We start from the raw sequence: 18,597 nt of genomic DNA, 5'->3' as shown, positions 1-18,597 counted from the left end.
CCAGGGCCTAAGCTGTTTAGGGCTTTATAGCTTATAAATAGCAGCTTGTATTTTGCCTGGAAACTTATCAGTAGCCAATATAGCTCTTTTAGTATAGGAGTAATACGGTCTCTTTGAGATGATCCAGAGACCGACCTGGCTGCCGCATTCTGTAGCAACTGCAGGTTTCGGACTACATACAAGGCAGTCCCACATAGGGCACATTGCAGTAGTCAAGTTTGGAGGTGACCAGCAAATGTACCACTGTTCTGAGGTTGTTCATCTCAAGAAATGATGCAGCTGGCGTATTAGCTGAAGCTATTAGAAGGCACCTCTGGCCACCACCTCAACTTGGGATACCAGGGAGAAGTGTGGATCCAGAAGCACTCCCAGACTGCGTACCTGTTCCTTCTGGGAAAGTATGACCCCCATCAAGAATGGGCAGATCAAAATAGTCTCCCACGTTCCGACTCCTCACAGTACGTACCTCCGTCTTATCTGGATTCAGTCTCAGTTTGTTATCCCTCATCCAGCCCATTACTGCCCCCAGTGGAGTTTCCTGCATTTGGGGAAATTGCAGGGGTCAGGACACCTGGAGTGCAATGAATGAGCTTCACCCTGGGAAAACCACCTTCATGATCATGGTATCTCCCCTGCAGATATTTAGGGAGGTTATGTCTTCTGATGATGTTGACATGGAGAAATAGATTTGGGTGTCATCAGCATATTGATAACACCCTGCTCCGAATATCCTGATGATCTCTCCCAGCGGTTTCATGTACATGTTAAAGAGCACTGGAGACAATATGGAGCCCTGGGGGATGCCATACAAAAGTTCACATTTTGAAGAGCAAGTATCTCCAAGTGATTCTATCTGGAATCTGCCCAAAAGGTAGGAGTGGAACCACTGCAAAGCAGGGTCTCCAGAAGGATACTATGTTTGATAGTATCAAAAGCTGGTAAGAGATCCCAAAGGACCAACAGCGTCACACTCCCTCCGACAATTTCCAATTGAAGATCACTGTCAGGCCGACCAAGGCAGCCTAGACAGCAGAGACAAACACTCAGTTTCTATTAGTATAGAACTGAAAGCTGAGGTTTAATGTTTTCATTGTGATTGTACTGGATATTCTGTACAAGAGTCCTTCTGCTAGTGTAGTACATGAGCATGAACTTTAAACTGGAAAAACCTGATTCAAATTTCAGCTAACCTATGAATTCACTCGGTTTGTTTTAGATGCCCCTATTTCTGTGCCCCATAGATATAATATGGGGGTAATACTAGGCTTCACTATGCCATTGTTATAACTATGACCGATATTATGTATGCGAAGTTTTAGGGAAAGTATTGCATGTCATATTAATATTCTAGTAAATGGGGGCAAAGTAGACAGTGCAAAAGAACATGGTTTTGTTTTAGTTGCTGTGGCAGTATAAACCTTTGTTTCCACTGTGGCAACTAAAATAGTTCCATAATTATGGGCTGTTAAAATGACACACAACTGTTCTTAAGGATGAATTATTTAAGTTTTCATTTGTTTCATTCATAATCTGTGGATCTTTGCCTTTTCCTTTTCACCAGCAGAAGATGACAGAAGTTACTCACTCTAGATGGAATCTACAAACCTGCCTCCTCTTTATTGCATAAAGAGCTAAGCCCCAGCAAACTGCAGGCATATCTAGGATCTAAAGACTGCAAAACTCTGTTGCCATGCAGACATTGTTACTGTGAAGCATCAGAGCAGTTGCAACAGTTCCTAGTCAGGGAATAGCACACCGTGGCCTGCAGTACTTTGCAGGGGCTGTTCTGTTGTGATTGGTCCCACCAAGGGCATAGCTAGGGGAGAGGGGTCCAATATTCACCCCTCTCCCCAGTGGCACCTTGGAGTGAGGGAGATAATGAAAAAAATAGAGAGGGGTGGACCTGGGCCCCCCAGCTTCTTTTCAGTTATAGTGATACCCCTGGCTCCCACCACTCACAGCAGCAGTGGTGATACCAGGAAAAGGGGGCACAGAAGGGGCAAAGTGCACTTATGGGTGAATGAGCTGTGTCCTACATGTTAGGTTTCTGAAACAGGAATGGAGGGACACCCATGGTGAAGGGGCAAACTTCTTGTCTGAGCAGGTGTTTGCCCCTCCCACTCTCCCTCTGGAGCAAACACCCTTGTACAGCAGTGACATCAGATATTGCATAATTGTGCCTGCAGTTGAAGAGGAGAGAGGAAGTATCATTTGTGTAACAGTTCTACAAATTTGTGTGGCACAGCAGAATTATGAACCAGGTCCTCTGCCTCTAAAGCCATTGAAATAAACCATGTTATGTATTTCAAAATCAGTACTATAATTTCTCCCAGTTACACTAATCAAAAGCCAACACAGTTCTGCTCAATTTGGCCATACTAAAACTGGCCTCAGAATCTCAGCCAATTATACAAGTTAGTTAAAACCAACCAGGAAGCATAAACAAACTGCATTCGCTACATCATCTTAAATGTCTGTAAACAATTAACACTCCATCCCTGCACTGCCCATTTTCTTGGATGTAAAAGCCATTGCTTTTAATGGAAGTGACACTGAAATCACTGCCTTAAACAAGAGTGGATAAGAGCCACTGGGAATACAAGCATTCCAAGTTGCTCCAAATCTGGGTTGCAGTTTTTAATGGTAAGCATTTGAAAGACAAACCGCACTGAAGAAAAAGGCTGAGTTAACAAGGGAACACTTGAGGAAAGTCTAATCTCTGCTGGCATACTGACTGGGAAGGTCACCTCCATGCACGCGTTCTCAGCTGGAGTCGGGCTCCCTCTGTCAGGCCAATTGTCCTCTGCACTCCAGATACTAAGCCAAACTGAAGGTGCCTTCACTCTGCCAGATCCTTGTATTTTGCTAGTTTAAAGAGAGTTTCCTTTTTCCTTGTCAGCTTACATATCGTTTCCAAGAGCAGTCACTACAAAAAGGAGCATTGTGTGCAAAATGCCTTTTCAACCCTCCCTTCAAAGGCATACAACCCAGTGAAAACAACATACAGATTTATCCTCTATCACTGTGTAGCAAACTGGGAAGTGACAAGTATTGTAAAAGTTGTTTTAGTTGCATTCTAATAACTATTAGGAGATTCAGCATTAAAAACCTGTTAGCATGTTTTCAAATATGTCAATATATGCCAAAACCAAAGGAAAACCGGTTTTAAACTGATTTTTATAACACTATTATACAATCCACCCACAAGGCCTTAAACCAAGGTCCTCCTTTACCTATAAATATAATTAAGGATACTGTAAAACTAGCCCAGACGGTGTACAGATGAGGATGCCAACTACTACTGTTACTACAAATATTTATATACTGATCTTCAACCAAAGTTCTGATCTTCAACCAAAGTGGTTTACATAGGGAAATATAAAAATAAGATGGTTGCCTGTCCCCAAAGGGCTCACAATCTAAAGGGAGATAATACAGGGCGATACTATCCTGTTTGGAAATACCCCTTCATTCACCTCCACAAGTTCTAGATTGCTTTTCTCACTTAGTTTCTTAGTCTGAATTATCAGAATTATCAGATTACACATATCTTTGCACTTTATACTTGCATTTTATGATAAAAGGATTTTCTTTATAAAGGGTAAGCGTTTGCTTTTCTTTTTAACCCTCAAACAAGACAAAATGTGAGTCTATGAGAACAAGTAAAATGTCTTTTCATCTGCTTCCTTCCTCTCCACAGCTAGACTGAACATTAGCAAATGATGTGTATGTTAACTACCAATAACACATATATTACTCATTCTAAAACATAATGGGAACAGTCATAAAAAGTTCAGACTAATTGCAAAAAAGTTAATATCCAAAAAAGATAATATCCTGGAGCACTCCTTTATATGGGCAATGGGATTTATTTATTTATTTATTTATTTATTTATTTATTTAAAACCTTATTCAAGATGGCTTCTCCCCCTCCCCAGTAAACTATAGGCTTTGTCTCCTGTCTACCTATGTCAGAGCTGTAATTATTGCTCAAATCAAAATATTACAAGTTGTTCTAATAAGAACTAATCAGCCTACATTCCTTTCACTGTCTCTACATCTAGACTAAATTTGGTGCAAATCTAGGTCCACAAGTTAGATCTCTTGCATCTCAAATGTTCATGTGTATGCCATCTTGGATTGGGTGGATGTTGTCATTACAAACAGCACCACTGAGATGTCCCTGTGTGTCATTCACTACAGCTGTTCCAAATTTGATTCAAATTGGTTAGACAGTCCTCAAGTTAGTGCACTTGAGCCTCAAAGGTTTATGCATCCACCATCTTGGATCGGGGTGGGTGACATCATCATAAATTACACCATTGGGGCATTCCTATGTGTCCATTCAGCTGTACCCAATTTGGTTCAAATCTGTTAGACTGTCCACAAGTTAGTGCACATGTGCCTCCAAAGCTTACGTGTCTGCCATCTTGAGTTGAGGTGGATAACTTTATCACAGTCTTTGCTGTTGAGGTGTCCCTATGTGTCCCTACTGCTGCAGCAAGTTTGGTTCAAATCAGTTAGGAGGTTCACAGGTTATCCCACTTGTGTCTCAAAAGTTTGTGTGTCCGCCATCTTGAATTGATGTGGATGACATCATCACAGACTATGCCACTGAGGTGTCTGTGTGTGTCACTCACTCCAAGTGTACCCAATTTGGTTCAAATAGGTTAGGCAGTCCACAAATTAGCCTGCTTGTGCCTCAGATGTTCATGCGGCTACCATCATGAATAGGAGTGAATGACATCATCACACACCATGCCATTTGGGCATCCCTATGTGTACCTACAACTGTAGCAAATTTGGTTCTAATTGGTTAGGCAGTTCACAAGTTAGCCCACTTGCGCCTCAAAAGTTTATGCATCCGCCATCTTGGATCGGGGTGGATGACATCATCACAAACTGTGCCATTGAGGTGTCCCTATGTGTCCCTACAACTGTACCTGGTGGGTTAGGTGCAGCGGCAGCACTGGGATCCACTTCGATCCTGGTACTGCACACAAGCAGCCTAACCCAGGCTGGGCTGCCCTAGCCTTGGTTAGGCTGCTCATGAGAGCAGCCTTACAGTCAAGTCTGTGTGGACAACAGTGAACTAGATGAACCAATGAGCTGAACCAAGGCAACTTCACATGCTCAGTAAGTCACAACCTAATAAGTGACTAGACTCAATAATAGACTAATAAACAATTCAATTCAATGTGATCACAAGGAGCCCGGTGGAGAAGAGAAGGTAAGTACAAATTCCTTCCTCATATAATTACTGATATGTCCCTCATATTCTTGAGTAAGGCTGTTTGGACAGTTAAATAGCTGACCATTACAGCTGAGACCTATCCTTCTAATAAACTATCTCTAAATACTGTAAACAGCCAACAAAACCAGTATGAAGATAGAAAGTCTGCAGGGGAGGGTGCACGTTGGCACCAATGATGTGGGGAAATGTAGTCAAGAGGTACTGGAAGCCAAATTTAGCCTAATAAGTAGTGTATTGAAGTCCAGGACCCCCAAGGTAGCATTCTCAGAAATGCTACCTGTTCCACATGCAGGTACAGTGAGACAGGCAGAGCTGAGGGGTCTCAATGCGTGGATGAGACGTTGGTGCCAGGAGGAGGGGTTTAGATTTGTTTGGCACTTGGATACATTTTGGGGCAAGCAAGGCCTGTACAAAAGGGGTGGGGTGCATTTGAACCAAGATGGAACCAGACTTTGGGCACTTAAAACCAAAAAGGTTGCAGAGCAGCTTTTAAAATGACCCCTGGGGAATAGCCGACAGGAACTGAGCAGTATCTGGTTCAGCAAATGCCATCCTTTAAAGTGTGAAGGTGCAAAGGATTAAGATAAAACAGAATGGGACAGGGCAGAACCACATAAAGAGCAGACAGAAGGCTGTGCCAGCTGGTCCAAGAGTCAAAAGAAAGATAGCATACACCAGGTGAGAGATTTAGAGTATAGGTGGTTATATGCCAATGCCAGAAGCCTCCGAGCCAAGATGGGTGAGGTGGAGTGCTTGGTTGCTAACAAAGAAAAATATAGTTGGCATAACAGAAACATGGTGGAACAATAAGAACCAGTGGGACACTGTTATCCCTGGATATAAACAATATAGAAAGGACAAGGAGGGGTGCCTTAGAGGTGGAGTAGCACTGTACAGGTGAAACTCGGAAAATTAGAATATCGTGCAAAAGTCCATTAATTTCAGTAATGCAAATTAAAAGGTGAAACTGATATATGAGACAGATGCATTACATGCAAAGCAAGATAAGTCAAGCCTTAATTTGTTATAATTGTGATGATCATGGCGTACAGCTCATGAAAACCCCAAATCCACAATCCCAGAAAATTAGAATATTACATGGAACCAAGAAGACAAGGATTGTAGAATAAAACAATATCGGACCTCTGAAAAGTATAAGCATGCATATGTATTCAGTACTTGGTTTGGGCCCCTTTTGCAGCAATTACTGCCTCAATGCGGCGTGGCATGGATGCTATCAGCCTGTGGCACTGATGAGGTGTTATGGAAGACCAGGATGCTTCATTAGCGGCCTTCAGCTCTTCTGCATTGTTTGGTCTCATGTCTCTCATCCTTCTCTTGGCAATGCCCCATAGATTCTCTATGGGGTTCAGGTCAGGCGAGTTTGCTGGCCAATCAAGCACAGTACACTGTATACTTTTCAGAGGTCCGATATTGTTCTATTCTACAATCCTTGTCTTCTTGGTTCCATGTAATATTCTAATTTTCTGGGATTGTGGATTTGGGGTTTTCATGAGCTGTACGCCATGATCATCACAATTATAACAAATTAAGGCTTGACTTATCTCGCTTTGCATGTAATGCGTCTGTCTCATATATCAGTTTCACCTTTTAATTTGCATTACTGAAATTAATGGACTTTTGCACGATATTCTAATTTTCCGAGTTTCACCTGTATGTTAAAGAAGGCATAGAATTTAGCAAGCTAGAAAACGGAGTCCTCCACAGAAACCCTGTGAGTGACAACACAAGGCCTGAAAGGAAATGTGCTATTGGGGATGTGCTATCGCCCTCTGGATCAAAACGCTGACAGTGACTTCGAGTTGCAAGAGGAAATCAGAGAGGTGTCAAGGAGAGGCAGGGCAGTAATAATGGGATTACCCACACAGACTGGGTAAATTCACAGTCAGGTAATGACAAAGAGGTCAAATTTCTAGATACTGTACGTTGAATGACTGTGCCCTAGAACAGTTGGTCTTGGAACCAACTAGAGAAATTGTGACCTTGGACTTAATCCTGTGTGGTACCCAGGACCTGGTGTGTGATGTCAGTGTCATCAACCTTTTAGGGAATAGTGAGCATAGTGCGATCAAATTCAGCATACATGTGGGGAGAGAATCACCAAGGAAGTCTAACACAGGCAATTTGTATTTCAGAAGAGGAAACTTCTCCAAAATGAGGAATATGGTGAAAAGAAAGCTGAAAGGGAAAATCAGGAGAGTCACTTTGCTCCAGAATGCATGGAGTTTACTCAAAACCACAATACTAGAAGCCCAGTTAGATTGTATACCCAAAAGGAGGAAAGGTACCACTAAATCCAGGAGGATGCCAGCATGGCTAACAGGTGATGTCAAGGAAGCCATAAAAGGGAAGAAGATTTCCTTCCGAAACTGGAAGGCCTGTCCAAATGAAGAGAACATAAAGGAACACCAACTCTGGCAAAATAAATGCAATAAGGGAGGCAAAAAGAGAGTTTAAGGAACATTTAGCTAAAAGCATCAAGGGGAATAATAAAAACATCAGAAGCAGGAAACATGCCAGGGAGGTGGTTGGACAATGAGGGAGTGAAAGGGATTATTAAGGAGGATACGGCGGTTGCAGAGAAGCTAAATGAGTCCTTTGCCTCCGTCTTCACGGCAGAGGATACTGAGCATACACCTGTTTCTGAAACAGACCTTTTGGAGATGGAGGCTAAAGAACTGAATCAGATAGAAGTGACAAGAGATTATGTTCTAAACTGTCTGGAAAAACAGAAAACTAGCAAATCACCAAGGGAGGTGGAGCTGGAGTTTGAATCCGGTGGTGGGAATTCCGCCAGGCAAGGAAATAAAGAGACTTTGAGGTTCCTCCTCGGCTGGGCCTCCGCGCTATCGTCTCCTCCTCTCTTCCCTATGGCGAAGCAGCAGAGCCGGGAGCAGGGCATCACCCTGGGGGGCAGCGCCGAGTTTGTGACGGAGTTCTTCTCATATGGCATCAACAGTATTTTATACCAACGTGGGATCTATCCTGCTGAAACCTTTACACATGTTCAGAAATATGGACTCACTATGCTTGTAACTGCAGATGTGGAACTTAAAAACTATCTGAACAATGTGGTGGGACAGCTAAAAGAATGGCTCTATGAGTGCCTAGTTCAGGGACTAGTGGTGGTGATCTCCAGTAAGGAAACCAGTGAAGTTCTTGAAAGGTGGCAATTTGATATTGAATGTGACAAAACTGCAAAGGAAGAAAATGCACCAAGAGAGAAATCACAGAAAGCTATACAGGATGGAATTAAATCTGTTATCAGACAAATAACAGCTACAGTGACATTTCTTCCTTTGTTGGAAACTACCTGTGCATTTGACTTACTAATTTTCACAGACAAAGACTTGGAAGTTCCAGACAAGTGGGAAGAGTCGGGCCCATAGTTCATTGCTAGTTCTGAAGAAGTCCGTCTTTGTTCCTTCACAACTACTATTCACAAAGTCAACAGTGTGGTAGCCTACAAAAAGGATGCACTTCCTTGACTGGACAAATACCAGCACTATTGTACATAAGTCTGTCTTAACTTTATCCAACCATAATTACATTCAGAATAGATCCTTGCACTATGGCTATTCACAAGAGCAGCCTAACCCAGGCTAGGGCAGCACAACCTGGGTCAGGCTATTTGTGTGAAGCGCTGGGATCGGGGCCGATCCCAGCGCTGCCCGCCCACCTAACCTTTTAACCCTGGCCTTTTGCCAGGGTTAAGGGCATGAAGTGCACCCTTAACCCCGGCACCAGGGTCATGTGGGTGCTCAGGCTGCGCACAGAGTTGGGAGCCTAGAGCACCGGGCTCCTGGGGGAAACCTCCAATGCACCGTGCACATTGTGCAGTGCATTGTGGGATATCGGAGGCAAGCATCGTCCCAGGATCTGGAGATCTGTGCTGCTTGGATCGTGTGGGAGCGCAATCCGCACATCCCAACAGCATGAGAGGATTGTCGGGGAAGATAAGTTCAGCACCTGGTTGTGTGCATAGCCTTACTCTATTATGGTCCAGTTTGAATGACAATGGCAAAAAAGCAATCTGGCAATCAGTGCTGTCCCTTACTTATTTTTAAAACTAAGCCATCTTCAGTTATATTCTGAAAACACCTATGATTTTCCACCTGGATCATATAATAAAACTTCCCCAGAATGAAACACAGTTCTAGAATACCAAACATCAAATCTGATGTTAGAAATTATACTGCTGCTACTTTGCCAAGAATTCTTAAATCTTTTAACATGCAGCTGAATTCTCATACTGGTCTCTACAAAACAGAAGCTGTAACGTGTATGTCATGTCTCTTTTAATTGTTTGTCTTTTTGTAGAATAAAAGTTTAACATGACAAGAGATGATGTTCTAAACTGTCTGGAAAGACTGAAAACTAACAAATCACCAGGGCTGGATGGCATCCATCCAAGAGTCCTCAAAGAACTCAAATGTGAAATTGCCGACCTCCTTGCTATAATATATAACTTATCCCTGCAAACAGGCTCTGTACTGGAGGACTGGAAAGTAGCAAATGTAACACCGATTTTCGAAAAGGGATCCAGGGGCGATCCAGGAAAGTACAGGCCAGGCTTAACATCTGTTCCAGGCAAACTGATGGAAAGCATCCTCAAGGATAGAATTGTAAAGCACATAGAAGAACAGGCCCTGCTGGGAAAGAACCAGCATGGCTTCTCCAAAGGTAAATCATGCCTCATGAACCTTTTGGAGTTCTTTGAGAGTGTCAAAAAGTGTGTGGATAAAGGTGATCCAGCTGAGATAGTATACCTGCACTTCTAAAAAGCTTCCAACAAAGTTCCTCATCAAAGACTCCCGAGAAAACTTAGCAGTCATGGGATAAGGGGACAAGTACATGTATGGATTGCTAACTGGCTGAAAGACAGAAAACAGAGGTTAGGGATAAATGGAGAGTTTTCACAATGAAGGGAAGTAAGAAGTGGGGTCCCCCAGGGATCTGTACTGGGACCAGTGCTTTTTAATTTATTCATAAATGATCTAGAAGTAGGGGTAAGCAGTGAGGTTGCCAAATTTGCAGATGATACCAAACTCTTTCAGGTAGTAAAATCCAAAACTGTTTGTGAGGAGCTCCAAAAGGATCTCTCCAAACTGGGGGAGTGGGCAACAAAATGGCAAATGCGGTTCAAGTAGGCAAGTGTAAAGTGATGCACATTGGGACAAAAACACCCAACTTCAAATATAGGTTGATGGGATCTAAGCTGTCGGTGACTGACCAAGAGAGGAATCTTGGGGTCATGGTGGACAGCTAATTGAAAGTGTCGACTCAATGTGCAGCATCTGTGAAAAAGGCCAATTCCATGCTAGGGATCATTAGGAAGGCGACTGAAAATAAAACAGATAATATTATAATGCCCTTATAAGAAACTATGGTGCAGCCACACCTGGAGTACTGCGTACAATTCTGGTCACCACATCTAAAAAGGACATTGTAGAATTGGAAAAGGTGAAGAATAGGGCAATAAAGATGATCAGGAGCCTAGAGCACCTTTCTTATGAGGCAAGGCTACAACACCAGGGGCTATTTAGTTTAGAAAAAAGACAACTGCAGGGAGACATGGTAGAGGTCTATAAAATCATGCATGTTGTGGAGAAAGTGGACAGAGATAAATTCTTCTCCCTCTCATATAACACTAGGGCTAGGGGTCATCCCGTGAAATTTCTTTTTCACACAATGCATAATCAACTTGTGGAATTCTCTGCCACAAGATGTGGTGACAGCCAACAAACTGGGTGGCTTTAAGAGGGTTTAAAGGACAGGTCTATCAATGGCTACTGGTTGGAGGGCTATAGGCCACCTCCAGCCTCAAAGGCAGGATGAGTACCTCTGAGTACCAGCTGCAGGGGAGTAACAGCAGGAGAAAGGGCATGCCCTCAACTCCTGTCTGTAGGCTTCCAGCGGCATGTGGTGGGCCACTGTATGAAACAGGATGTTGGACTAGATGGGCCTTGGGTCTGATCCAGCAGGGCCGTTCTTATGTTCATGTTATATTATATTAAAATGTTTCTGTAACTCCTTTCTTTAAATATCATCTTTTCTAAACCATTATTAGTAATAAACACCTACACACACCTCAAGATGTGAAAAGGTATCGACTTACTACCAGAAAGATTAGAATTGCATTTTGATTCTGTCACAAATCACTTGTCTAAGATCTCATTAAAAATGTTTACTTCCCTCATCTGTTATCTACTACTTCATTAGACAGAGATAAGGTTTTCCTGTGCTGCAGGATTGTTACATGACTTAATGGAAGTTCCACGTGGAAAGGACTTGCAGATCCTGGACCTTGGTTTTCACTACAACACACAGAAAAGAAAACATCATCATAGACAGAACTAGAAACAGAGGTCCACACTTTAACCTCAGTCAAACAGCATGTGGAATTCATGTTACTCAACAGAACTGATTTCATGCAATTGCCAGGTTCAGGCAATATGCTAAAGTGTGACTAAACCATGCCTAAGCATTACTATCATAAGCCTCAGGAACAGAGGCGTAACTAGGGAAAACGGCGCCCGGGGCAAGCACTGAAATGGCGCCCCCCGTGCCCCCCGCCCCCCCAACATACTACATTATACTTAGGTTTTTCCTCACAAGCGCCCGCCGCCGCTGCCAAGCCAGGCCACTGACTGGCCACCAGGCGCCAGCAAAGCAATGGGGGGGGCGCGGGCGGCGCGGAAGGGACCGCTCGTGGAGGAGGGGGCGCCGACGCGCTCCCTTGACTGCTGCAGCGCTGCTGCACTGAGCAGGAAACATTTGTATTAACAAAAAATTAAAAAAAATTAAAAAAAAAATTTGTCATGGCGGCGCCCCCGACGTGACCAGAAAAGATGGCGCCCGGGGCACGTGCCCCCCCTGCCCCCCCTATAGTTACGCCTCTGCTCAGGAAGACTGCTGCACTCCCGCTCCACCTTCCCTTGGAGCACGACTGGAGGGAATCCTCAATCCTGTGTATACTTACTTGGAAGTAAATCCTACTGGAATAAAAATAAGAAGATGCTTAGGATGGGGGTGTAGGGCATATCGGTTTGCACAGTACATGAGAGAGTGATATGACTCGCATCTGACCACCAGTTCCCCATCCACGTATGGATGGCTCAAGACAGATATATGTAGGATACTAAGTTCTACCTGAATCCACAACTTTCAGGAATGCAGATAATACTCTTGCCAATTAGCTCCCAATACAGAAATTACTTAGGACAGACTTAGAATGAGCCCTTATTCTACCTGCCCCTAGGTAGAATATTAAGTCCTACACTACTCAGTATATTAGGACTTGCTGCAACTGAAGGATACATATTCTGCCTATCCTGTTTACAATAAGGTTTTTCTGGAGGGAATGAGGAGAATGGGATCCTAAGGCAATATGGAAACTCAAATGAAATGGAATTCCATTCAAGTTTTTTGTTTATGCTAGATTAATAAACAGTAATTTGTTATCTACCTTTGCTTCTTTTGGTATGATTATTAGTGCTGGAAAGTGTTATCCTACTTTCAGTAATAAAATAAAAACAAGTTGTTCTAGTAAGAACTAATCATCCTACTTTCCTTTCACTGTCTCTACAACTGGACTAAATTTGGTTCAAATCGAGGTCTACAAGTTAGATCTCTTGCACCTCAAACGTTCATGTGTCCGCCATCTTGGATTGGGGTGGATGACATTTATTTTATTTTATATAATTTATTACATTTTATATTTTTTAACGTATATGGGTATTTTCAAGTGGCCTATAATTCACAAGATGGTGATGAAACATTCCCATACCCCTCAGGTAGACAAATTCTCACTATCAATGCCCTATTTTAATAGGAGGTAGTTTTTATAGTTTGTTATCACTAAGGTGTTGGTCTTCACAATGTGTTTGGGGGGACATGTTACTTTGGAGGAGGCCCTTCTGACTGAGGTAGTCCTGGGCAGAGGGCAATATGGCGGTAGGAGTAGGATGTGCCAGGTAAGGGGAAGGCGCAATGGCTATATCAAAGTCATCACACCCTCCTGTCCTTCTCCCATCCAAGCAGACCCCAGTAACTACTTGCCTGAAGCTGGTGCTACTAAATGCCAGGTCCATAAATGGAAAATTCACAGCCATCCAGGAGATTATTCTGGATGAGCACACAGACTTGGCATGCATTACAGAGACCTGGTTGGATGAGGGGGGTGATGTAAATCTCTTCCAGTTGTGCCCAACAGGTTCCCAGGTGCAGCATCAGCCAAGGCGGGGTGGGTGGGGAGGTGGGGTTGCCCTGGTTCGTTGGGAGACCATCCCCTTCACCAGATGCACTGTTCACCTTTCTGATCAGTTTGAGTGCCTGCATGTAGTGATTGGATCATGAGACAAAGTTGTGATTCTGTTGGTATACCACCCACCCTGTTGTCTCCCTGCCTGAGCTGATTGAGGTGGTCTTGGATGTGGCGTTGACAGCCCCACGGCTGTTAGTTTGGGGGGGACTTTAACATCCATGCTAATGCCGCCTTGTCTGGTGCAGCTCGGGAATTCATGTCCTCCATGATGACCATGAGCTTATCTCAACTGATTTCTGGTCCCACAGATGTGGCAGGTCATATGCTTGATTTGGTTTTGGGGTCAATGGTGGACAGTGGTGCTTCATGGATAGTCCAGGAGGCCTCAACACCGTTATCATGAACCGATCACTATCTCATGAATATTGAACTGAGGGTGGGCCTACAACACCTCTGCAGGGGTGGGGGAACAGTTAGGATGATCTGCCCCCAGAGGCTTATAGATCCTGATGGATTCCTAACAGCTCTGGGGGAGTTTCCTGCTTAGAGAGTGGACAACCCTGTTGACGTCCTGGTCTCCCTTTGGTATGAGGAGATGGGTTGGGCGATTGACACAGTCACACCTAGGCACCCTCTCCCGACATGCTGAGCCCAAGCGACTCCCTGGTATACAGGTGAGTTGTGGACAATGAAGCAGGCTGGTAGACGGCTTGAGCGTTGTTGGAGGAAAACTCAGAATGAATGTGACCAAACACAGGCTAGAGCCTATATAAGGGCCTACTCTATGGCAGTGATGGCGGCGAAGAAATCCTACTTTTCCGCCACCATTGCGTCAGCTCAATGTCGTCCAGCAGAGCTTTTTCAAGTGGTTCGGGGCCTCCTAGCTGAGGACCCCAAAGACCATCAAACAGAACACTCAGCAGCCCACTGTGACTGACTTGCTTTACCATTTTGCAGATAAAATTGCTCATATCCGTTCTGACTTGGATGCCAAGATTTTTGCAGCACTGGAACTAGATGTTGCTAACGCACCGTCTGGTCTTGTTCTATTGGATGGTTTTCAGACTGTGTTGCCTGGGGAGGTGGACAGGCTGCTTGGAAGGTTGAGGCCTACCACATGTGTCCTCAACCCTTGCCCTTCATGGTTGGTGAAGGCTTGTAAGGAGGTACTGGGTCCGTGGGTAGTGGGGGTGGTGAATGCCTCTTTAGAGCAGGGGGTGGTCCGCCCTTGCCTGAAGGAGACAGTCATTAGGCCCTTCCTTAAAAAGCCTTCATTGGACCCAGATGACTTAAATAAACTTCGACCAGTTTCAAACCTCCCCTTCTTGGGCAAAGTGTTTGAGAGCGTTATGGCATCTCAGCTCTAGGCAGCCCTGGATGCATCTGATTACTTAGGTCCTTCCCAGTCTGGCTTCTCACCTGGATATGGGACTGAAACTGCCTTGGTCGCCCTGGTGGATGACCTAAGCCGGAAGATAGACAGAGGGAGTGTTACTCTGTTGATCCTCCTGGACCACTCAGCTGCTTTCGATACCATCGACCATGGCATCCTTCTGGGACATCTCTCTGGGTTGGGACTTGGGGGCATGGTTATACGGTGTCTTGGTTCCTACCTAAGCGGTTGTGCTCAGAAGGTGGTGCTGGGGGATGCCTCCTCCACCCCTTGGCCTATGGGGTGCCACAGGGATCTATTCTGTCCCCCATGCTGTTTAACATTTACATGAAGCACCTGGGAGAGGTCATCTGTAGGTGTGGGCTGCGGTGCCATCAATATGCTGATGACACCCAGCTCTACTTATCTTTTAAGTCAGCAGACACCAGGAGGCAGTGGATGCTCTGAACTGGGGCTTGGAGGCTGTTCTGGAATCAATGGGGCAAACAAGCTGAAACTCAATCCAGATAAGACAGAAGTGCTCTGGGTTGGTAGAACTGATCATCTGAGTAATGAGGTAAATCTGGTCTTGGAAGGGGGTCACGCTCCCTCTGAAAGACAAAGTTCAAAGCTTTGGGGGTGCTTCTGGACCCAACACTGTCCTTGGAGGCACAGGTGGCGGTGGTGTGCAGAAGCGCCTTTTACCAACTACGGCTGGTACGCCAGCTGCGGCCCTACTTGGAGAAGTAGGACTTGACCTCCGTCACTCATGCGTTGGTAACATCCAGATTGGACTACTGCAATGTGCTCTACGTTGGGCTGCCCTTGAAGACTGTTTGGAAGCTCCAGCTGGTTCAGAATGTTGCCGCAGGGATGCTTGTGGGTGCAAGTCGCTTCACGAGTATTACACCCATCCTGTGTCAGCTTCATTGGCTACTGGTCCGCTTCCAGGCTAGATACAAGGTGATGGTATTGACCTTTAAAGCCCTACACGGCTTGGGGCCGGGGTACCTGTAGAATCGTGTTTGCCCATATGAATCTGCCAGGGCCTCCCACTCATCTCAGGCCCTGCTCATGATCCCTCCACTAACAGAGATCCAGGTGGCAGGGACTAGAGACAGGGCCTTTTCGGTTGTGGCCCCACAGCTTTGGAACGTCCTCCCTGAAGAGCTTCGCCATGCTCCCTCCCTCAGTGTTTTTAAAAAACATCTTAAAACGCACCTTTTTAAGGAGGCTTTTTAATGCTCCATTATTATTATTTTGTTATATCTGGTAGGTTAACTTCTTTAGCTTTTTATAATTTTCAGTTTTAATTTGAACCTAATGATTGTGGTTTTTAATCTGACAACTTTCTTCTTCTATTTTTCCTTTTCTTGTTTAATTTAGTTAATTTTATTACTTTTATTGTATCTTGTGTCTATCTTATTGTTGTGAGCCGCCCCGAGCAGTAGTGCACTGGAGGTGAGGGGTATAAATATTAATAATTTATTAATTATTTATTAAATTATTATTATTATTATTATTATTCAATGGGTTTTAAGGGAGCCTCAAGCAATAAGGTTAAATTGTGTTCAGTTTTATTTTTGCCTTGAGTCTCTTCAATAAGAATGATCTCCACCATGTCCAGTTGCCTAGCACACAACACCCAATATTCACACATGGGAGGAATGGAGACAGGTACCAAGTGTTGAATTAAGTAGAAACCACGGCCTTCGGAGTTTAGCTCAAGTATCCAGACCTGACTTATGCACTTCAGAGAATTCTAAAGACATAGCCAGTGTGATGTGCTCCATCCCAAATAACCCTTTTTTCAATAAACAAAGTTGCACAAAAGATTCTATATCAGCCCTTACTATGTGGGGTAGTACTTCAGGGTCCTAAACATGTATCGCAGTCATAGTTGAATAATTATATAGTATGTGTTTAATAGTGTCTATGGTTTTGGTCAAAAGATGCATGTGGTTGTCCTGAAAAAGGTGTTCTGAATGTCAGTAGAGTGGTAGACTTCTGCCAGCCAGGCAAAATATGCAACCACTCAATCTCTACTGATCTGGTTAGTCTTAGTTTTGAAGAAGTATTTTTCATTGGCATTGCCAAGTATCTGCTATCAAGAACGTGGAATTATATTTTGTTTTATTACTCAGTTCTTCAGTAGAAAAAGGAACTTCTCAAGAAAGAAAGAAGATTGCTAGGTGGCACAATTCATAGCACAGTTGACATGGAAACACAGAGGTTTTCCTGGAAAAATAGAAGATGTAGCTTTTCTTTTGGGGGGGGGGAAGCCACATGCAGATACATATTTCAGAAACTATATCAAAACACTATATCAAAACTCAGGATCCTAAATACACATCCTTAGCAGTATATTGTAATAAAAAGAACATACTTCCAAGTAAACATGTTTGACGCAGGTGTACAAAGTAATTAAAAGAATGTTTTCCCCATAATGTAACACATGATGCATGGTTGTAACTATCAGCAATGCAGAACAAAAATTGCAGAAAGAACACATGATAAAACACTAAGAATGCAAACAAACATAGTGAGAAACTTACACTTAAATGCAGAAAACAAAGACAACACTACCAGAATAGGGATATATTAATTAACATAATACATTTCTATATAGAACAATCACCAAATGATTGCAAAGGGGAACACAAAATTACTTATTAAAACAATTGCTTTTGTAAAGTCATGTACTTGATACAGCACTGTAAGATGCTGTGGGAGTAACATACTGGCAATCCATATGTTTTCCATTCATAATTCTCTTTGTTTTTCACTGTCCAGTTAGAAAAAAGCATGCAGTAAAAAACAAATTATACCAAATAATTTTGTTCACAGAGTAAAAGTCATTTATTATATGTATTTCTTATTCTAACAATTAGGAACACATAGACACTACAGTTTCCTTTCTAGATTCTGGATGCTAGATCTCAAGTGATCTTTTGCTGGATTAGTGACACCTTTTCTATATTTTCCAGTGATGGAAGTGTTGAATATACCCACCTTTATGGACAATTGCTCCACCTTCTCTCTCTAACAGCACATTCCTATCCATATTTACTCAGAAGTAAGTCTGACTGTGTTCACAGGGCTTACTCCCCAGCAAGGATGTTTAGGACTACAGAAAGAGATCTAGACAGAGATCAGTTAAAGATTAAATCAAACACTGTAGTTCAAAGCCTTGCCCTGAAAAGCAAAGGTAAAGATAACGTCCAGCAGGTCTTCTCAAGCTTATGCTACTGCCTCATCTTAAATTACCCTATGAACAATGGGTAATTTACAGCAGATATATGATGATCAATATTGCTATTTTGATCAGTAACACCTAATGTGTTATAATCTATTTTCTGATAAACAGGTGATTAAAGCAAGATTTTTCAAAATGGACACATACAAACCTTAAGCAAAAAATTTATGAAGCCCCTATAATCACTGTTGTGAGAATCAGCTATATAAGGGCATGATCATATAAGATCATGCCCTTGTGGCTCAAATGAAAACAAAGCACTGAGATAAGTGTTGCTCTTTTGCAGTTTTCACATGGAATAGGATAACTGATTCCCTAATTGGAATGTACCTAGGTAGATTATATGATTACTATATCTTTCTTTTCTCTCTGATATTAAGAAGTCTGTAACAGAGAACATAGCTACATTTTTGTTAAGACTCAAGCTA

General features: G+C 43.3%; 2 protein-coding genes across 4 annotated transcripts in view; one reads left to right on the top strand and one right to left on the bottom strand.

The window, feature by feature from the left end:
• Positions 1 to 18,597, bottom strand: part of LGR5 (leucine rich repeat containing G protein-coupled receptor 5) — a 119,791-nt gene that overhangs the window by 98,584 nt on the left and 2,610 nt on the right. The window lies entirely within an intron of this gene.
• Positions 8,110 to 8,736, top strand: LOC128328486 (mitotic spindle assembly checkpoint protein MAD2A-like). The gene has a single exon (XM_053258523.1). The coding sequence runs from the start codon at positions 8,146 to 8,148 to the stop codon at positions 8,662 to 8,664; it is 519 nt and encodes a 172-aa protein (XP_053114498.1). The 5' UTR covers positions 8,110 to 8,145; the 3' UTR covers positions 8,665 to 8,736.

The sequence above is a fragment of the Hemicordylus capensis genome, chromosome 5 (genome assembly GCF_027244095.1).
Source record: "Hemicordylus capensis ecotype Gifberg chromosome 5, rHemCap1.1.pri, whole genome shotgun sequence".
Classification (NCBI taxonomy): Eukaryota; Metazoa; Chordata; class Lepidosauria; order Squamata; family Cordylidae; genus Hemicordylus; species Hemicordylus capensis.
Note: the sequence above shows the minus strand (reverse complement) of the source record. Positions and strands in the feature narration are given on the sequence as shown.

Coding starts and splice junctions, on each gene's coding strand:
- LOC128328486 (XM_053258523.1), top strand. CDS start 8,146: ATGGCGAAGCAGCAGAGCCGGGAGCAGGGCATCACCCTGGGGGGCAGC.